The sequence below is a fragment of the Eurosta solidaginis genome, chromosome 2, assembly GCF_040869045.1.
Source record: "Eurosta solidaginis isolate ZX-2024a chromosome 2, ASM4086904v1, whole genome shotgun sequence".
NCBI classification, from domain to species: Eukaryota; Metazoa; Arthropoda; class Insecta; order Diptera; family Tephritidae; genus Eurosta; species Eurosta solidaginis.
Genome location: NC_090320.1, coordinates 22,475,514 through 22,498,646, shown reverse-complemented (window position 1 = coordinate 22,498,646; position 23,133 = coordinate 22,475,514). Strand labels below are relative to the sequence as shown.

Here is a 23,133-nt window from a genome sequence, read left to right as displayed (position 1 = left end):
CTATATTAACCGACCGTTTTGTCTTTTGTACTAGGCGCACATAAAAATCTAGCAGGTAACCGGAAGCGGAAATATTGCTATATTAACCGACCGTTTTTCCTTTTGTACTAGGCGCCCATAAAAATCTAGTAGGTAGCCGGCAGCGGAAATATTTCTATATTAACCGACCGTTTTGCCTTTTGTACTAAGCGCCCATAAAAATCTAGCAGGTAACCGGCAGCGGAAATATATCTATATTAACCGACCGTTTTGTCTTTTGTACTAGGCGCACATAAAAATCTAGCAGGTAACCGGAAGCGGAAATATTGCTATATTAACCGACCGCTTTGTCTTTTGTACTAGGCGCCAAAAAAATCTAGCAGGTAACCGGAAGCGAAAATATTGCTATATTAACCGACCGTTTTACCTTTTGTACTAGGCGCCCATAAAAATCTAGCAGGTTACCGGAAGCGGAAATTATGCTATATTAACCGACCGTTTTGCCTTTTGTACTAGGCGCCCATAAAAATCTAGCAGGTAACCGGCAGCGGAAATATTGCTATATTAACCGACCGTTTTGTCTATTGTACTAGGCGTCCATAAAAATCTAGCAGGTAACCGGCAGAGGAAATATTGCTATATTAACCGACCATTTTGCCTTTTGTACTAGGCGCCCATAAAAATCTAGCAGGTAACCGACAGCGGAAATATTGCTATACTAACCGACCGTTTTGCGTTTTGTACTAGGCGCACATAAAAATCTAGCAGGTAACCGGAAGCGGAAATATTGCTATATTAACCGACCGTTTTGTCTTTTGTACTAGGCGCACATAAAAATCTAGCAGGTAACCGGAAGCGGAAATATTGCTATATTAACCGACCGTTTTTCCTTTTGTACTAGGCGCCCATAAAAATCTAGTAGGTAGCCGGCAGCGGAAATATTGCTATATTAACCGACCGTTTTGCCTTTTGTACTAGGCGCCCATAAAAATCTAGCAGGTAATCGGAAGCGGAAATATTGCTATATTAACCGACCGTTTTGTCTTTTGTACTAGGCGCACATAAAAATCTAGCAGGTAACCGGAAGCGGAAATATTGCTATATTAACCGACCGTTTTTCCTTTTGTACTAGGCGCCCATAAAAATCTAGTAGGTAACCGGCAGCGGTAATATTTCTATATTAACCGACCGTTTTGCCTTTTGTACTAAGCGCCCATAAAAATCTAGCAGGTAACCGGAAGCGGAAATATTGCTATATTAACCGACCGCTTTGTCTTTTGTACTAGGCGCACAAAAAAATCTAGCAGGTAACCGGAAGCGAAAATATTGCTATATTAACCGACCGTTTTACCTTTTGTACAAGGCGCCCATAAAAATCTAGCAGTTAACCGGAATAGGAAATATTGCTATATTAACCGACCGTTTTGTCTTTTTTTTTTGTGCTAGGCGCACATAAAAATCTAGCAGGTAACCGTAAGCGGAAATATTGCTATATTAACCGACCGTTTTGCCTTTTGTACTAGGCGCCCATAAAAATCTAGCAGGTAACCGGAAGCGGAAATATTGCTATATTAACCGACCGTTTTGTCTTTTTTTTTGTGCTAGGCGCACATAAAAATCTAGCAGGTAACCGTAAGCGGAAATATTGCTATATTAACCGACCGTTTTGCCTTTTGTACTAGGCGCCCATAAAAATCTAGCAGGTAATCGGAAGCGGAAATATTGCTATATTAACCGACCGTTTTGTCTTTTGTACTAGGCGCACATAAAAATCTAGCAGGTAACCGGAAGCGGAAATATTGCTATATTAACCGACCGTTTTTCCTTTTGTACTAGGCGCCCATAAAAATCTAGTAGGTAACCGGCAGCGGTACTATTTCTATATTAACCGACCGTTTTTCCTTTTGTACTAGGCGCACATAAAAATCTAGCAGGTAACCGGAAGCGGAAATATTGCTATATTAACCGACCGCTTTGTCTTTTGTACTAGGCGCACAAAAAAATCTAGCAGGTAACCGGAAGCGAAAATATTGCTATATTAACCGACCGTTTTACCTTTTGTACAAGGCGCCCATAAAAATCTAGCAGGTAACCGGAATCGGAAATATTGCTAAATTAACCAACCATTTTGCCTTTTGTACTAGGCGCACATAAAAATCTAGCAGGTAGCCCGCAGCGGAAATATTTTTATATTAACAGACCGTTTTGCCTTTTGTACTAGGCGCCCATAAAAATCTAGCAGGCAACCGACAGCGGAAATATTTCTATATTAACCAACCGTTTTGCCTTTTGTACTAGGCGCCCATAAAAATCTAGCAGGTAACCGGAAGCGGAAATATTGCTATATTAACCGACCGTTTTGTCTTTTTTTTGTGCTAGGCGCACATAAAAATCTAGCAGGTAACCGTAAGCGGAAATATTGCTATATTAACCGACCGTTTTGGCTTTTGTACTAGGCGCCCATAAAAATCTAGCAGGTAACCGACAGCGGAAATATTTCTATTTTAACCGAACGTTTTGTCTTTTGTACTAGGCGCACATAAAAATCTAGCAGGTAAGCGGCAGCGGAAATATTTCTATATTAACCGACCGAATGGCAGAAATGTTTATTTGTTTGCTCGCTGCAAATAAATTGAATCGCCATACCTTGTCCATTTGTATTTTAATACAACTTTTCTTTTAAATGTATCTTTAGAGAAGCTAACTACATAATAGTAATCATTTTTAAAATCTAGTTAATAAACAAAATATGAACAACCAGTTAAGCAAACATTTTCAAATTCAGTTTACGAAAATGTTTGAAAAACACAATTTGAGTAATTCAATAGAGATTTAATTGTGAACGTATTTTGAAACCTTCACCACTTGTATGAATTCACAATGGTCTTTTGCTAGTTTTGAAGTAAAACGCTATTTGATTTTCAAATTGATTATAATTTATTTCGTTGCCTATATATATTACACATTTACCATAATTTGTATATTTTCTTTATATTTACTTACAATTATTCATACATACATACACAATATTTATATAATACATTTTTCATTATTAGCTGTTACAAACACGACTACTTAATATTCTATTAACTCTATATGAATATATTATGTACATATCTTGCATGCATAGTATGTAAGTATATTTCTATTATTCTACATAAATTAATTACAACTAATTTCGTCTACTAAGGAAAATTTTGCATATAAAAACTATTACTTTAACTACGTATTTACAAGATTTCTAACATATATAATTAAAAAAAAAAAATTAAGGAAAAAAGTGATGAAATGAGTTTGAAACTTTGAAGCGAGCAAAACAGAATTTGCAGTATCAACTTGTTAGCTTTTGCAAATTTTTTTAATTTTATATATTAATTGGAATCCATATGCCAGTTGTTGTGTTAAGTAAGCTTAACTGTTTTTGTTTTTGCAATATTTTATTTTTGTATAATTAAAGGTATTACATTCAATCGTTGTAAGTGTGATGTTATGTCGCGTAGCTGAGGGTTAGTTCGGTGGTCGAGCAAACTACTGGCAGGACTGTGAGTTAGTCAATGAGAGATTCTTACGGGCAGTACAGTTAGATGTAACCTAACCTATCTCGCATTGCCCCTATCGCTATAGACATGCCCTAAGCTGAAATAATAAATGTTCCGGTTCACAATTTGTCTCGTCTGTCCGTTCGAACTGCCCTCAGCATATGGTCGAATAGCACGCTATTTCAATAATTTAGTTCAAACCCATTTTTTTAAATACAGATTCGAAAAATCGTATCTCAAATTAGGTAATAAGTAATTTTTTTTCTGCATATTGAAACCACTTCTATTTTTAAGAGATAATATTTTCTGCAAGTTTCGAAGTTAGCCTGCAAACCATAATTATAGGTTTTCGAGATTAAGCCATTGGTATTAAAAAAACAAAATAAAAACTAGAGCGTGATTCGCCTTTTTTTCTCATTTTAATTTATTATCAGGTGTAATCCGCCTTCGAAAATCAGCGATGATATCTCCGCGCATCATTTCTTCAGAAATGTATATAATTAGTAGAATGCGCGATAAAAAATGCTGACAGGGCTTAATTGTAGGTTTCAAGTTGAGCATTTCTCTGTTTAATTGTTTACATTTTTCACAAAACATGCACACAAAATGAGAGGCAGAAAAATATTAGCTTTAGGACATTTTCCCTACAAACAATTATACAATTCATACATTTACAAAACATACAACTCATTTACATTTGAACTGAGCTATTGAAGTCCAGCTTACGTACGATATGTTGCAGTGTATAAACAATATTGGACTTTTTGTACATTAACAATTAAGGTCATTCAAAACAAAAACGTTTTCTACTTAGCACGGGCTTGTAAAATGTTGCTTAGAAAATATTTTAGAAGTATATATATATATTTTTTTTTCTTTTGAATAATCAAAAAAGATTCAATAACTTTCGTACTAGATTTGGCACGGCTTCATATCCGGCCAAGCTGATTTTCCAGCAGACGTTTTCGCAATCTTCGAAAATGTTTTTGACTCAACAATAACAACGTGTACACTTTACTTGCTCTCGAAAAAGTCTAATTAATTATTTGAACTAAGATATTAATAATTTTCGATTTAGGTATATGGCATACCTCAATGTTATGAACAAATAAAATTGCATAAGCTTCTTTTCTCACAAGCTACAAGCTCCAGCACCAGCTAAGATAAAACTGTATTTTTTGGCATTCCATTCCACCTAACAAACATACCTACATAGTACATATAAAGCTATACGTTAATATTAATTTTTTCTTATAAACTTAATCACTTATTATGCATTTTAGAGTATATTCATAATCAATTTGCATAACAAACAAAATAAAACAATTGTTTATTACAAATACAAAATGTTTAAACATTAATTATAAATTATATCACAACAATAAAGACAACTGCGTATTTGTGCGCGATCATAAAGTTAACCATACCATATACTAGTATATGCGTACGAAAATTTATAAACATACATGCATATTCGTACTTATATATATATGTATACTAAATGATCGACAAGCTCATAAACTATATCAAATTACTAACTAAATTTTTTATTTGGGAAATTCCAACACAAACGGATCAATGATAAGAAGTGACTATTTGCGATTTAGATCATTTTCTTAATAATGCTACGATCGTTATGCTGATCAAGTGGAAAAATTAGAAAGAAAGAAAAAAATCGAAGTTAGTTTTTTTGAAAATCGGTTTTCAAATTTTCAATATTTTTCCTACTTCTTTAAGTTTGTTTTTCTAATATATCAATAGTGACAATAAGAAAAACAAAAAAAAATTGGTTACGTTCGATAAAAAGAAATAGTTTTTAATTAAAGTATAAGAAAAAATAGTCCATTCCCATCAATGATAAATTTGAGTTGGACTGCCTCATCTATTTTTTATCCTACGATATTATACTAGTTACAGCTGTTTTATCAAGTGAGTTTATACATGCATTTTACATTGAATATGATATTTATTTTCGAACATTAATAAAAAAAAAACTCGCATCAAAACAGCCTTTTGTTTACACATGTTTTTATGTTCTCGTATTTTTCTGCTTAAGCTGGGCACAAACTTGCGCATATTACTACTGACTCCACGCTTTGCTTTTATATATTCCACTTATTAAAAGGAAATAATCATAGCATAGCCGTACTACTATTTGAGCGCATACAACTGGCTCGTACTACGTACACCGGGCTTATTTTTTCTTCAAAACACAGTCTTTTTGTTCCCCTCAACCGTTACAAAAACCAATATCTACGTTAGATAATGTCTTCTTCTTCTTTTGTCTACGTTGCAAATGCAAAAAATGCTTGAGTACCATTTTGCTTGCACGCAGCAATAGCTGCTCGCTTGCTTCTTATATTGCAGCAGCACGCCATCGCTGCTTTTGGCAAACGCGTCGTGTATGGCAGCGAATACATTGTTTCTCCTCGCTCTTATGGTGGCGAAGCTCACTGAGATCCATTATGAGGATTGTCAACAATATTATTGCCATGTATGCTGCTGCCGCACAATACTAACTATTGCTGAGTGCTTTCTTTTTTCTTTGTACTAATATATCGTAGAATGGATTATGACTTATGGATTGTGTTAGGCGTTCAATCCATTCTTGTTGATCTTCTTCGGTTGCCGCTGACATTCGATATACTGAATGTTTGCCTTCAACAACCTGAAAATGTAGAAAACATCCAAGATTGTGGTATTATTAAATTTGGGTGAGAAATGATGGCACTTACCTTTCCTTCGGAGTCAGTCTTACATGCTTTAATAATATCAGCGCCACCTGTAGCAAACAGTTCAAAACAATGCGGTTTACTGCGATCGTGTATCTCTCGCACCTGTGAAAGTAAAAGTTTCGATTAAACTCCGACCTCTGTTTTTTTTTTTTTTTTTTTTTCAGTTATAATTTAAGCTTATGTTAGATACGTGGTGTTAAAGAGAGATGTTAAGACTGAGAAAAGAACAACTCAGTAAAAAAGTCAGATAGTTGGATACTAAAAACGCGTGAGAGAATATGAGGCGCAAGGGATGCGGCAAAAAAAAATAAGCAAGGAAAGAAACTATAGAGATAGGGAGTAAAAAATGGATATCAAAATGATAATGATTTTAGCCTTTATATCTTTAGAAGAGAAAGCTTAACATATATTGGAAGAGAGTTAAGAGGTGGAAGTGCCAGGGAGAGAAGAGAGGGACTGAGAGAAAAGACAAAAAAGGGAAAATAAATAGCAGGGGGAAAAGAGAGATAGAGAGAAAGAGGAGAACGATTGGGGAATTGAAAGAGAGAGCGAGGAAAGGTAGCAACGGAAAGAGGCAAGAACGCGGAATAATATAAAGGGCATTGGAAGATAGAAAACCACCAGAGCGAGATAAGGCACTGAGTGAAAAAAGACCCTGAAAGGGGTAAATTACACTTAGTTCTCTCTCTTAGTGAAGACCTGACAACAAAAACGCAAAGATAGATATAGAGTATCGGGGAGAGCAAAGTATGCAATAAAATTCGGTGCTGGTGAAATATTTAAAAACTGGGAGAGTGAAGGATAGCAAGAGGACAAACGGGGAAAGTATATAAAATAACTATGCTTCGCTCTTGGGAAGAATGTCAATCGGCTGTCGAACTCATTAATGGCTGTATGATTATCTCTTACTACCCAAAAGTTCATTTCTTTACAATACAAAAGGCAGAGTAACTATGTTTTAATTCTGATAATTGGATGAAAGGTAACATATCCGGAATGTTTTTAACAGAGCCTCAACAAATATTTAAACAAAACTAGTAAAAGGATATAAATAAATGAACTGCACTCAAACTAAGAGATATAGGATCTTTTTTAGTTTTCAATATACCAAAGGCCCCACACAGATCTTAAAAGCCGTTGCTCTTTCGCTTTTAATTTGCGACTTGAAGAAAGACTCGGGTTAGAACATGATTCCACCGAGATCAGCTACGCCATAAGATTTTTTGGAGCAGCAATATATATTGACAAAAAAAACTAAGATCATCTTTCATTGCCACCAAGCGTGCTACCCCGTATCTTTTATATAAACTGCATGTACTCACCGATATATTTTCCAATGGTATAATACCTCTAGGCTCTTTATCCGTTGTAAACTCAAAGTAGTAGAGACAATTATCGTTCAATATGAACCAGCGCCGTTTCCAGGATTTGTAGCTAAAATATTCAGAAAAACTACAACATTAAACTTGTCTGCTGTACAAATGTTCAATAGTATGTATATTCAAACAACTACTACATAAAAAAGAAACACGACTTACCGTCCACCCTGCTTCCATAGCCAACCCTCTTTGTCTGGATTGAAGAACGTATGCATTAGATCATTACCATCATCTTGTGGTATTTTAAACGGTTCCGTTCTTATCGATTCATAAAGGGATTCAAGTAGAGCGCGCGGTAGATCGCCGCCGTTATTAATGCCGCGATTCATTGAAATGAACTGCTCAACGGTGGGCTTGTCTTTTACCTAAAGAGAGGAAATATATTTTGCTATGATTGATATAAAAACTACATGAAAATATTTTTTTAAAATGTAAAAACATACCAAATGCGACATTTTTAGTTCCACGAGGGAAATGATTCTTGCACTTTGTGCATCTTTTATTATAAATAACTATGCTTCGGCAGTAAAATGGGCCACATAATATGAAAGGACGTTTTGGATTTATCAACTTAGAAAGAAACGGGCTTTGAACTTAGCTTCACTATTAACTAAACTTATGTTGTCAATACAGTAAGTCCCAGTTTACATATAACCAGATTATCTTCATTTTCATAATTAACTTTTAATCGTAAATTACATAACTAGATTCCCCATATCAACTATATTGCACATTAAGGCATGTGTAAACGTGGTCTAAGGGTACGTAAAATCTCGGAGAACGTTATACCAGTTTCCTTAAAAGTTCTATACATCAATTCAAAGGTCTTCTGAGAACAACAGCCGGATTCTAGATGACTTCTATTCATTTCTTATGACTCACTCAATTTAACACAGAAAACACCACGTTTTTATAAGAAAGGCTACATCATTGCCTTCCCTGTCTAGCTATTGAACTTACATTTATAGAAGAAAAGTTCACTGACTGCTTTATGAGACAAGTGCGCAAAAAGTTAAAAAATAAGAAGAAAATAATTTCAATATATAAATGTGTACTCAGAAAACTAAGCACATTTGAATAAATCGCAAATGCGAAACCTAAATCCCAAACAAAACAAGATGCGCAGCAATTAACGCCCCAAAACAAATATTCGCTATATTTTTTTAATTGTACTTGACCCATTTTTATTCTCTTTAGAATTAAGTAATTACTCAAAATTAACGAGATCATCAGACGGACCACAAGACGCATGCAATCTGGGCATTTACGTTAGAATCTTTTCCTTTTTTTTTTTGTTTGTTAAAAACAAATCATAAACAAAATGAAAGCAAAAAAAATCAAAAGGCAGTTCTTCTGAGTGGTGGGAGAGCCGGTTGTGTAGGGGCAGTTTTCACACCGTTTTAGCGCAGTCATTGGCAAAGAAGAACCTTTGCTTCGATGTGTGTATTATCTTCGTAAGAGTTATACAACGTACTTACTATATAAACAAAGGTAAGTAAACAGATGGGTAATTCCACTTTAAACCACAATGCATCAAAACGCAAATTTGCAAAATATATGAACTCCTCTTAAAACATATCACTCAAGAAATTGTCAAAAAATCCTCTAAAGCTAGTCTAAAGAAACTAGGAGTTTCAACAGGGTTGAAGCGACCATAAACAAGCACATCGTTTAGGGCATACTTTTCTAACATCCTTACACACAGAAATGCACAGGATTACATTATGACGGACAAGATGAGGAAATTGAGTTCGAAATAAAAAGAAATAAGAAAACAAATTAAGTCAGGTCTGTATGGCGTCTGATACATATAATATGGGCTCTATTTTAATTTTCCACCTCGAACTAACTCCTTTACGAAGTGATATTGAGAAAACCGGCATGGTTGCCCACTTCTAAAGTATATATATTGTGAAACGTAGGGCTCAAACGACGCAGTGGTGAGTTAATATATTTAGACTATTTATTGTTTAGTTTAATCGAATCCGAGCTATCTAGGGTCAGGTTGTAGTACTTTGCCGCATTGATCGCACAATGGATACCTCCTTCTTTCCAGTTCCATACATAAGTAAACAAGCCGTTATCAAATTGTACCGTTTACAGGATAATCAAAAAAAAAAATAAAGGGAACTTCCCCTGTTCATGGCTCCATAGTTGAGAATGGATGTGAAAATCGTATCATAAAGCCATTATAGTTATAACCGAGCAAGCCCTAGCGCTTGCCAATTGGGGATAAAAAAATTAGATATATTATTATTATATCTAAGGAGGAACTGACGGAGTTACTCCTACCCTCCCGGCTTTGCAGAGGAATAAGAAAAATTCGAGATTTAAAATTGAGCTGGAGTATAAGGCAATACGAGGCATCTCGAAACGGAGGAGGTAAATAAGGTCAACGCTCATAATATCAATTGACCTCTTAACCACTTCAAATGAAATGGGCACAACATCAAAGTTCAAATGGTTACAATGTCAACGATATTGACATTATGAACATTAGGTCGGATCGATTTGTGGGGAGGCAAAAAAATCGCCCATTGCTCTGTGAAAATCATATTCTAGGGATCAAAATAAGAAACTTTGCCGAAGGAACCATACCCCTAAAACGAATTCTGATGTCCCCGCCTTTGGGTCGTAGGGGCAAATTTTAAAAAATCCCACTTTGAAATGCCTATGTTTTTTCTTTTTGGAGTTTATTTTTGTCTTTAGAAATTTATTTAGTCAGAACATATGTAAATGAAAAAATGAATTTAACTTAGTAATAGAAAAGAAATTAAAAAAAATTATTAGAAATTATCGTTTTTACAACCCCGTTTTAAAACCAAGGCATCACTGTGATGCATTTGCATGTCGTAAACATAGTTGTGTGGGTTTTTTATTCAACTGTTTTAAAAAATGATGGTATCACTGTGACACAATTGCAGATCGTAAAATTGCTTGTGTTGTTTTTTTTAAGCCACCACAAGACACAGCAGGTAGAATTGAAATTGCCCCTACCCAAAAGTTCGACCCAAAGGGGGAACATCAAAATTCGTTTTAGAGGTATGGTTCCTTCGGCAAAGTTTCTTACTTTGATCCCTAGAATACAATTTTCACAGAGCAATGAGCGATTTTTAAATCGACCCGCCCTAATGAACATACTGCTTTTCCGAAATGGTTATAAAGTCAACTCCTATATTCTCAAGTGTCATAAGGTAAATTATTTTGTTACGCACCACCACGTATTAAAATTGTAAAAACATTTTAACTACATAACGCTTTATTGTTTTCGCTATATTTTTTTCTGTCCAATGATAAGAGAAATTAAAAAAAAAAATTATTTTCCGACATTTTGGTTTCAATCTAGTTAAAAATTGGATAAAAAACTGGGCCAATGAGGACCGATAACAAGAACTTATTCAAACAAAAGTTCAGAGAAATCTTGGAATAAAAAAACGCAAATTTTCGACTGCGGTGCCTCTTTTCTATATTCGATCCATTACTGAAAAAAATCGGGTCCAGCGAGAATTTCTTAAATTTATTTAATTTAAAATAAGAACAACTTAATTACATAAAAATTGGTAAAAATTTGGAGTAAATCATTCCGCGATGAATTGACCTCTCGGCAATTGATTTTATGTCGCTCAACTCTCGAAACTAGAACATCCACCGAAACACCATACTTAATTGAACGCAGATATCGTAAATATACCAGAAGGCATCGGAGCGGGGACCTGGCGTCCCCAAACAATATGTCAAAGCACTGCCCGAACATCTTTCAAGCGGAAGTATTCGCCACATGTCTTTGCACATAAAAAAAATTTTCCAAGTGGTTACTCAAATCAGAGAGCGTCATTTTATTAAGTTACATTTAAGCTGCAGCTGGCACTGGTTTTCAACCATAGAAGGCAAGGAGTTCTCGAAATGGAGAATAGCTACATACACTATATGCAAACGAATACCTGACTGCGCGAGCTCGGCTTGGAAAAGATACTGTCGAGGGATGAGGAGACATGAACCTATAGATCTTATTGTATTAATCCAACAAAAATTGTATATTATAGACCGATGGTGTATCTTTTGCAGAACGGACAAGCTTTGCGTCACAGTCACCCGCTATACTTTGGAAAATCTTCGCTTACATAAGCATTAATAAAATCACATACACCACATAGATACCTGCCCAATTTACCTCTATATGGATCAGTAGTTATGACCTTTTTTTATTTTAAATTAGAATGATGCAAGAAAATGTGACTAGGTCGCCGCCTCTGAATTTAAGCAGCAATCTTAGGCGTGTAGGCGCGTAAAAATAAGCTACACGCTTGGTTCTACCTCATAAAAAAGTTTGTATTTACATTCACTCCAACCAAAAGTGACCACTACACTATTTGACTTGACATGGAACGATCCATATAATATAGCACCCATTGGCCACCTGCTCACAGAGTACTATGCCAAATGTCTTAAAAGTGCATTGAAAAAAGAAAACAAAAAAAATACTGCATTGTTTAAATGATGTGGTGCGGGCGGCTAGCTGATTGCACATTGCAAAATGCTAGACTATAAATAAAACATTTCGACACGCGCATCAAACAAACGAATTTGATTGTTGTTTGTGATCGGAAGCGTGCACAATAGAATATAATCACTGAACTGTTAAGTTTAATAGTTTTGGTTGAATTAGAGACAGAAGAATATCTCTTTATCATTCTTGCTACTATTTCATTCTTGTTGCCTCTTTCATTACTGCAGTTTAATTGATTTCCGCTCTCAAGTAGTAAATAAAACTTCAATCATATGATACACCCTTTTTAAAACTATTTGTCTGTAAATTAAACACTCCATTTACTCACCGATGGATTATGTAGCGATGTATTGAGCATAATTATCGCAAAGCTTAGCACATAACACGTATCGGTATTTGTGAAAATATCCGGATTTAATTGGCAGTAACGCTGTGCAAAACATTCCATCATACGATCAATTTTTTGCGCCTCACCCGGAAGCCGAAACGACCATAGAAATTGTCTTAAAGCTTGCACCAATATCAAATTCGTGAAGTCATGTAACGCCACAAATGCTTTCAGCACATCCTCATTGAAATCGTTCTTCTCGCCTAAGTAGTCACCTAGAAGGAAAATGAAAATTTTAGTTTCTTTTTCACTTCTCATGTTGTTTCTTTACATACCGATTGCAGTTTTGTTCAGTCCCTCGCCTTTGTACAGAAAATGCGCAACATCTTGGGGATCGTGTCGTAGCAGGCGATTTTCCACTAAGTATTCAATACCTGTAAAATCAAAAGAAGAAGAATGGTATTTTAAATAAGATTATATTGAGATATGATGAAAGTAAGGTTGCCACCATTTTTTTACCAAAAAATATATTACACTAAGATATTTACATCACTATCATAGGTATGATATCATTTTGTAGTGCGAGAGAGAAAGCGAGAGAAGGAAAGAGAGAGGGATAGGAGGGGGAGTGGGGAAGATGAAGAACGTTATAAAGAAGAAGAGATATGAAGATAATCTTCAAGTTGGGCCTAGATTTCATGGCTGTTGTATTATATGTGACAATCGATTTGAGACAATGTATTATATGAGAACATTTTGAATTAAAATACAAGGTCGACCTTGTCCAACACCACCCAGTGACAATCAGGGATAAGTATTCAGTATGCAGATTTACAAAGCACACTTGTATCCGCCCACGGATAACTTTTCTTGTGGAGTTTTAAGGAAAGGTGGTAAACGTTGTTTCTACCCCACTTAAACGTCGTATCTGAACAATGGTTCTATTCTAACTAAAATACAAGGTTTCACAACGGCGCCACTAGCGAAAATACTCGTAAGTTCTCGCCGTTAATAACTACTACTAATTGCATCGTCAACTCATTCAAACCTATGATCTTTGTATCACGTCATTCATTCCATGATGTGAAATCTTCAACGCCTGAAGGGCGAGATAGTGGTATTGGCTAAGATCTTTACAGCATGGTTACCGGAAGAACTACTGTGACAATTTTTTTGCCTATTTCAGGAAAATGCAAAGAAAGTTTTTGTATTTAATCACAATTTGCAGTCTTGGTGTGAAATAGATTTGGCAACTGGGAATAACAGGCATTAAAAACTACAAAAATAGCAGAGAAAAACTGAACTATTTGTACAAATGTTTTTACTTGCATACATTTTTTACTACATACGTCAATCAAAACTTTGGAATTAAGTTGTATATATTACGAGTGAATTATACAGACAGCATCGATTACGATCTTGATATAAACTCGTAGTATGCATTAATATGTAAGAAAGTGAAGGTGTGTCCGACATAACATGAGAATAGGTATGAGAAAAAGAATAAGATTACTATGAATGGTTATGTAAATGCAATGAATTCATTTTTAAATTTATTTCGAAGGCCTTGCAGGGTAACATTAAGGCATTTACTAAGAGATAATAGAGTGCGGTTTTCTGAGGACATAAAAATATGGATTAACCTTTAGAACTTAAAATAACACCCATGAACTAAATTGTGGCTACACGGTTACATTTTTGCACACTAAGAGCTCCACATTCTATTCCACTTATAAATTGTGCCAAAACTCTTTTAAGTAAGTATCGTGTTTCAGTTCTCTCTTTATCACTTCGTGAATAAGTGCTTTGTTGGCAAGACCAATGTGTTCTAGAACCCATCGCCCCATTTTGCTTAGCGTTCAACTATTTTCTGCAGGGCACTTGGATCATTAATAAATCACAAAAAACTATACGACAAAAACCGACTGAATTCGAAGGTGGAGCAATTACAGAAATTATATGCGAACTGGAAAAAGGCAATCAAACGCAGAAATACTAAAAACTTTTACATACAAAACCCACAAGATTACAGAACGAAATGTAAACCAATTCAACTATTGGAAGCAGACAACAAAGTAAACAAACAGAAAGATTAGTGGCCATCAACGTCGTGTACAGAACAAAAAATAAAAAAAGAACAACAAACCAAAAACAAAAACATTTACAGTGAGCTGTTTTGCCGGCGGCAACATGGCATGTGTTGTCGCTCAACTACAACAATTTGTAATACATATTGTAATAAATGAATGAGCAGACAAACCGACAAACAAATAAATTCCAATTCAAGCAGTGACGAAAGCATGGTTGTCATTTACATTCAAACCTCTTTCCCCATCTCTCCATCTACCGGGCTCAACGCTCCACAATATTACTACCCAGAAGGTAACATGCAATCAGCCGGTGATGAATGGTTGTTGATGGTTGGTTATTATGATAATAATAGTATTTTATTGGTGACGATTTCGCAAAAATTTGGTATAGAACAACCGTTATGGCAATTTTATGGGGTGTTTTTATAAAAGCATTTAATATTAAAAGAAATTCTTTTATAAAGTAAACGACTCGATGTGATTCGGATGGAAATAAAATATAAGATGAAAAATTTACCCACTTGCAGTGTTAGTTTGTGATACTTATTGGAACTAGAATTGATTGGTGCATTTAATCGATGCTTAAGAGGGACGAAAGCCCTTCAACCTGTCTTCATATATAACTTCAGCTCAAGAGCTGCCAAGTCAAGCTTAAACCTGCTTAAAAAAAGTGTTTGCTATTATGTACTGAGCCACCTCCGCCGGTACGAAAAGGAGCTGCCTATGCCGATATGTCCGAATTTAGTTTTCCCTCAAAATACGGCTGGCCAAATTTCCTTGAGCAACATTATCAGCTCAGTAAGAATTGGGAAGAATCTCTCCGAGTATCTAAACGAGGTTTCAGGCAGGGTGAGACCCTATGGTGCGATTTATTTAATTTGATGGTGCAGAACTTAACCGCTCTGGAATAATATTCTATAAAAGCGTGCTATTACTGGCGTATGCTGACGACATTGATATCATCATTTTGAACACCCGCGCCGTAAGTTTAGCTTTCCCCAAACTAGAAAAAGAACCAGAAAAGATGGGTTTGGTGGTGATTTAGGGCAAAACGAAGTACCTGCTGTCATCGAGAAGAGTCAGTTTAATTGCTTCTTGGAAACCACCCCACTGTTGGCAACCATAATTTTGAAAAGTAAACGATTTCGTTTATTTGGGAAACAGCACTTTCACAAACGACGACATCAGCTTTGGAATCCAGCGAAGAATCACTCTTGCTTATAAATGGTACTTTGGACTAGGTGACATCAATATAGTCCAGCGAATTAAAACGCAGCGGCTGCACTGGATAGGCCATGTTATGCTAATGAAAGATGACGCTCCGGCTAAGAAAGTGTTTCTATCGGAACCCGCCTATGGAAGCAAAGGAAGAGGGCGGTCCCCACTCCGGGGGAAAGACCGGTGGAAAATTATTTATATTCCGTTAATGTGATCTATTGGCGCCATTTAGCCCAGCGAAGAAGCGACTGGCGTCCCGTTGGACGGTGACAATTGGCGGCTAAGCGCCAATTAAATACACTGAAAGAAATGGTGCTAGTAAAATCAAAAAATCGTTTCTGTTGTTCTTGACTTAACGGAGATTCGGTGAAATTGATCGAATTATGGTTAATTCGACCGAGTTCTTTGTCAAACGAACAAATTATTTAGTCATTTCAACAAAAGAGAAATTGTCGCTATTAAGTTGCCGTTCGGAGTCGGCATAAAACATGTAGGTCCCGTCCGGTCAATTTGTAGGAAAAATCAAGAGAAGCACGACGCAAATTGGAAGAGAAGCTCGGCCTTAGATCTCTTCGGAGGTTATAGCGCCTTACATTTATTTTTTTTTTTTTTTTGTCGCAACAACTTTTTTTGTTCATTTGACTACTAAACGGTTGCGCAGTTGATTCAACATCTTGTTGCGATGGATAAAAATGAACAGAAATTTCGGTTGAATTGACCCGTATTTCGGTTGATTTTACCAGTCTTTTTATTTCAGTGTAAGTAATATTATACCATGAGCCTTCCATCGAAAAATAAAACAGCCTTCTTTAATTTCGAATGCTTTCTTGTTGGTTTGACCTCAAACCAATTTATGTACCTAACAAACCCAACCAGCGATTTGTTCTTCCTTGAATTAAGTATAGAAAACATGAACCAGAACTTTTGGAAGCACCAAGTATATGTCTCTAGGGTTGTCGTATTTGTTGTTTCTGGCAGAAAATTGTAGCATTATGCTGATGAATAAATATTTAAATTATTAAGAAGCGTTAAAATTGAGATGCGTCATCATTTCCTACATTTAATCGACATCTGTCGCGTTTACACTGGAATTTTCTCATTTGCGTCATCAATCGACACTGCACGAGCACGTGAATCACCCTAATATTCACAAAGTGGCAATTGAAATTAAATTGTTGCACAAATTATTGTCGCTATGCTAAAAGTATGTGGCATAAAAATTAAGCAGTGAAAAAAAAGAACGTAGAACTTGCGGCACTTTGTTCTTTTGACACGTCTCTTTCTGAAATTCCTTACAACAGATGAGTTGCGCCCTCTCCGACTACTAAGGGTAATTGAGTACAAAAAGCAAAAGACAAAGTAAAATCCCATAATAATTATATAAATGACAACTTTATCACATTTTATGACTTTTTCGACGCCTTCAAGGATGATCGGCTGGATAGCAATGAAATGAACTACACCTTACAATAAAAAAAATTGGGGAAACGCACGTATTGACAACTTAGTGAGGGTAAAAGATCACAAACATGAAATAAGAGGATCTCATCACAAAAATGCATTTGGGGTGCGTTCGCACATCAAAAATTACTTAAATAAATGAGCATAAACACTCACTTCTGAAAGCATACAATTACATTTGAGTTGATAAATTTGACAGTTCGTTGACATTTTGAAGGGTGCAGTACATTATTGGAATAACTGGCAGGCCAAAGAAAACGCACATGTGGATAGGATATGCAAATGGCATGCGCGGCTAATTATTAAATTAAATTATCAAGAGCGCCAAATGAGAAATTGGAAAGCTAAAGCATAAAAATAAAATTTCTTAGAAATGTTGTATAAAGGCAGCGAGTAGACGTAGTCATAGGGAAGCGCAGTATGAGATATGTGAGACGACAATTGATAGTTTGAACATTCATCGTCATGATGTGAATTTTTTTGTATTTTATGTAAGATACCACAGACCACAAGTCTAAATAGCAGTTTGCTGAGCTTAACCGATCCCTAAGCGATAGTTTTTAACCGGTCATTGCTCGAAGTTAGCCGGCATCGAAACTTTTACATCAGTGGTGTACAAAGCAGCAGAGTCTCCAACACAAAGGCGACATTTTTTTGAAATAGTATGTGCGTACAAGGAGAATGGTGAAAAAATTTTGAGAACAGACTTTACGCATTAGATGTCTACTGCTTGAAGTACAAGCGAAAACTGACTCGAGGCTTACTGTGTTTAATCTCAGATGCTGCGTTCAGAAGACATGTAAGTGAACGCTGAGCTCTACGAAGCTTTTTAGGACACCGTTTTTTCTAGATCAAAATCCCAATGTGGCATTCTTAGCCCAAAACGCACAAATGCAGAATTTGTGATTTTACGTCTCTTTAGGAGTCGGGTGTTATCTAACTTCGAATTTAGGAGGCTCACTAGAACCTCTTATTAGCCAAGAACTTTTCAACTTTTAAGAAAAAACCTGAACCCACATACGGCAACCCTAACTCGATGGTTCTTCAACATTCTAATATTTGTTTATATTAAGAGCTCCTCACCTTTCTTTGGATCCATATTGAACTTTTTCCGCCCAATTGACATTTGTTTCTCTTTGGAAAGTTTGTTGTCTTCGGGCACTTCCAGTGCCTCCATTTCCGATACCACCTCACCGAGTTCATCTTTGATTTGCTGCAAATAAAAAAAAGATGAAACAGTTAAAGCAAATTAACAAAGTAGGAACGTATCTAAAAGACAAAAACTAAATACACGAAAGTCGCGAATTTCACAAATGAAAAAAAAACTTAAGGTAAAACACATGTGGACAGGCCATATGCAGCCAAGTATGTTTGTATGTATGTATGTAAGTAAAAACTATTTTGGAAAATGCGTATCAATTAAATTTGCATTTTTTTTGCGTAAACTCTAAGCGGAAGAGGAAGGAGCAATTTCTGGCAAATGATACGTAAAGACTGTTGATGAATTTTAAAAATAGCTAAATTTTGTGTATACAAAACTGAATTTTAAACGCACACAAATGCAATTTTCGTTTGCAAACCGCGAATACATTGAATTTTGCAGTTAACACGCCTAGAAAGGTGAGGGGATATGCGTATTTAATGACAATTAAATGTGTTAGCATATACGAGGGTATGCTTAGAGTTTGTGGTCTTGGACATAGGTAGGAGAGACATTTTTTTCGCATTTGAAAACAAAATATGTTACAGATTTCAAATTGCATATTCTTTAACATCGCAAATAGGCTACAGGAGCAGCACTAGATCGGTAAATCAAAACTATAACTATGCCAAGGAGCTCTATCGGCTCATGGGACTTTTCTCGCCTCCTTGTGAATGATTGAATCATTTTTTGCGCTGTTAAGAAACTAAGTAGACTTGTCGCAGTGTTCTTCCAGTTTCAAAAACTTGAAGGATACCCTCAGAGTTTTTACGTTTTAATTAGCTTTGCATTTCACATTTTACTAACTTATACTAAATTTCACATAAAAAGGTATCATCAAAGGCATTTTAATTTAGTTAACTTCTTTGGCAAATACCAATTTTAGACACTTTCTATTTATCGCGCCAGAATCGCTCTCTCCACTAGTCAGCAACAAATAAAAACAAAATTTTTACGAGCACAAAACAAAATCTGCGCGAAAGTGAAACGAAAATCAAAATGCAAAGATAAAAGGAAACCCATCAGCAAGAGATGTTGAAAAAACCCAGCTGTTGTCACTGTGATATACATAAAATTAAAAAAAAATTTAATACGTATAAAACAGTAAAAAAAAGTATAAAATAATTTATTTTTTAATTTAATGCCTTCGTGTTCATAATTTCTCTTACGAAAATTTTTTACATAAAATTAAAAAAAATTTAATACGTATAAAACAGTAAAAAAAAGTATAAAATAATTTATTTTTTAATTTAATGCCTTCGTGTTCATAATTTCTCTTACGAAAATTTTCATTTCACCTCGTTTATAACCTCCGTATGATATTTGAAGGCAATTATCGATGACAAAATTGTGTATATACACATGAGTACTATGCTGTAATTGAAAGAATTTAAGCACTGAATTTATCTACTTGCAATTTGTATGAGAACTTTACGAGAACAACATTATTTACGTGAGTTGAACGGATACTCTTTTCTCATATTATGAATTTAATTTTCAATGAGACATAGCGGGTATTCAATATACATTATTAATTAATTTTTATCGTAACAACAATTGTAAGTATAGAAATGAATTTGAGTATATGAAAATATTTCATTAATAACCTTCAATACGTCCGTCATTACTCATAACTAATTTCGCAAGTTAATTTAATTACTAATACAATGAAGTACTACGCGACTTCGCTTACAAGGCGCAACGCCGGCGGGTCCATTGACTTTTAAATGATGCATTTTAAATGTAGTTACAGTGTAGGACGATTATATGGAAACGCGGAAAAATAAGGACAATTCGTATGAAGTATTTTGAAGAAGAAGGCTTTGAAAAACACCCTACCACTAAAAATAAATCATCGTTGAATTTGGTAAAATAACAATAAGAAAATAATAATAAAATAAAAAATGTAATAAAAAAAAAATTACACAAAATAAAATCAAATTACAAAAAAATCAAACAAAATCTAAAAGAAGTTACAAACAAAAAAATACAGAACCAAAATATTGAAAACAAAATAATATTAAAAACCAAAATACATAAGAAATCAAAAGCAAACAAGGAAATTTAAAAACAAAAAAAATTAAAACAAACAAATTCAAAACATATAAAACCAAGAGAAAAACAAACAAATAAAAACAAGTCGATCATACATGTCCATATGTACCTGATGATGACTTCAGATTGAGGTCGAAATATCGACCAAAATTAAAATTTATCAATATAAAACAAACCAAAAGGAAGTTTTATTCAATACCGCGGCCTTTCAGATCAACAAATCTAATTAATAACAAAAGAAAATTCAAAACCAATATATTAATGAAAATCTAAAAATAAATGCATATATAAAAAAAGCAAATAAAAACGAATAAAAAACTTTACATAACCGGAAAAAGGAAATAAAAAATTAAATAGTGAATAAAACCTAGACAAAATCAAAAATATTATTTGAAATCAGAATAAGTAAAACCAAAGAAAAAATAGCCCAAAAAATACAGTCACATAAAATAAATTAAATCTTAAGTAATAATAAAATAATTATTAATTAAGAAAAATTTAAAAAAAGAACAAAAAAAAATTAGGAACGAAAAATACCATTGAATCAAAGTTACAAAAAATCCAAAAAAAAGAATAATAAAACAATAAAATAAGAAATAAAAGCTCAAGCATAAATTAAAAAAATAATAATAGCTATAAAAAATAAAAAAGAAATGAAAATATAATTAAATAACCACAAAATAAAGAAACTAAAAAAAAAAATTTGAAGTTAAAAAAATTTATCAAAAAATATATATGAAAAGTCAAAAAAATTATAAAATAATAAATTAAGTTAAAAATAAGTAAAAAAATAATAAACAAATAAAAATAACCAAAATAGACATATGCTACAGAAATTATAAATAAGGGACAAGCCTAAATAAGTAAATAAGCATTAATAAGTAAACAAAAAAATACCAACAAAAATATTTAATAAAACCCAAAAAAACTTTCAGTACAAAAAAAAAAAAAGATTTAAAGACAAAAAAATTAGTTAAGATACAAAAAGAGAAATGAAACCGTTAAACCCTTAAAAAATATATAAAAACAAAAACAAAAAAAGACTAATAGATGCACATAAATCATAAAAGCCAAAAATTGGTACCGGTACTATTTCTGGAATATATAAGCCTCAGTTGAGTCAATGTGGGAAGCTATTATGCGAAAATTATACAAAAGTTTGGATCACACACACGCATTACTTTCACATCCAACCCCAATCTGTAACAATACTATTTCACCCGAGCTCGATAACCAGTTTGAGCATCTCCATAAACCATAAAAATAGGTTATGTTCTCAGACAAATTCCTTATTTTGATTCTTCTTCTTCCCAGGGGGTTTGCCAAAGCTTTGAGAATCCGGACTACTCATAACATCATTGAAAGAAAAGTGTTTTTTTCTTAATGCCTCAGAAAATGAAGTCTGATGGCCTTGACCTTTTCGCCCTTTGATTTATTATTATAGTTTTCTTTTTTTTAAGCCAAATACGTTTCCCTATTACGTATGTATTTAGTTTTTTGATTTTAAGTCAATCTCTTCAAATAATTTAGATTTTGATATCGTCTGCGCTTATCCTAATGCACAACACTGTATATGCTAATATCCATTTACGATTTGTATGCTGATGATCTCACATCGTTTAATCGTTAAAAGGTGACGACTATTTTTATAAGAATTTTTCTTTGATGACAAAGGAATTCTAAATATGTGTGAGAAAATAAAAAATCACAAACGATTTGATTTGCGGGAAACTACGCGCTTAAAAATAGACGTTTAAATCATACAAGCAAAATACCCACATTAAGTACATATATTAAATGAAGTAAAAATTATGTTATGCAAATTGATTTAAAAAAATAAAGATAAATACTATACTCACTGACGTTTAATATAATTTGTTTATAACAATTGAATACTTAAATGACCTATATTTAAAATACGTTTTTTTTTAAATATATACGAATACTCGCGTTAGTTTCTCTTTTCTTAACACATTAAAAATATTATTTAATTATTAATATTATCAATAATTTTTATTTTCCTAATTTTTTCTTTAATTCATAGAGTCGTTAATCTCTTCTACATTCAATCTTATATATTTTGTATATACATACATATCGGTTATGCCACTAATTTGCTCAATAACCTTCAAAGTTTAATCTTGAAGTACTCAGTTTTCAGCTCTTCTCTAAAAGCTATTTAAAATCACTGCATACACGTTTAGCTTATTGAAAATTTTAAAATACCATTGCTACCGGCTATTACGTGTGCATATGTTATGGAATTTGGAAATTTAGATACATGGGTGTAGTAAAAAGTTTACTGCTTAAGTTAACGTATTACACACAAACTCCATAGGACAGATACTCTTTGTGAGAGCACTCATTGTATGCCCTGCTCTGATATGCAAGTATAACTATAAACTTGAAGTCCACCATTTATGAGTTTTAAGCACGTGTTCGGTAAGGTAGCTGCTTCAACTGACAACGATCATATGGAGAGACTTTCGTCCTTATACTTCAAAGCAGGCAATATATTTACATCTTTTTTCTATAAAAATGACGACAAAGATTCCTAGGTTAGGAAAGGTTGAACAAGCTAGTCCGTCAGCACCTCATCTAAACTAAATGTGTCCATAGTTTTCCCTGAAGTATTCTCAAA

At 34.1% G+C, this 23,133-nt stretch overlaps 1 protein-coding gene across 10 annotated transcripts in view; it reads right to left on the bottom strand.

The window, feature by feature from the left end:
• Nucleotides 1-2,892: 2,892 nt before the first annotated feature.
• Nucleotides 2,893-23,133, bottom strand: part of step (cytohesin steppke) — a 464,613-nt gene continuing 444,372 nt past the window's right edge. For 6 of the 10 annotated variants that reach the window (XM_067764622.1, XM_067764621.1, XM_067764623.1 and 3 more), the window contains 7 exons: nt 18,320-18,449; nt 12,803-12,901; nt 12,468-12,742; nt 7,792-7,997; nt 7,576-7,705; nt 6,254-6,355; nt 2,893-6,186 (listed from right to left, as the gene is read on the bottom strand). In XM_067764622.1, the coding sequence (XP_067620723.1) occupies nt 6,034-6,186; nt 6,254-6,355; nt 7,576-7,705; nt 7,792-7,997; nt 12,468-12,742; nt 12,803-12,901; nt 18,320-18,449 (1,095 nt within the window). In that variant the 3' untranslated portion in view covers nt 2,893-6,033. Of the gene's footprint in view, nt 6,187-6,253; nt 6,356-7,575; nt 7,706-7,791; nt 7,998-12,467; nt 12,743-12,802; nt 12,902-18,319; nt 18,450-23,133 lie in introns of those variants that run through there. The other 4 variants (XM_067764628.1, XM_067764627.1, XR_010949350.1 and 1 more) reach the window with 2 other exon arrangements.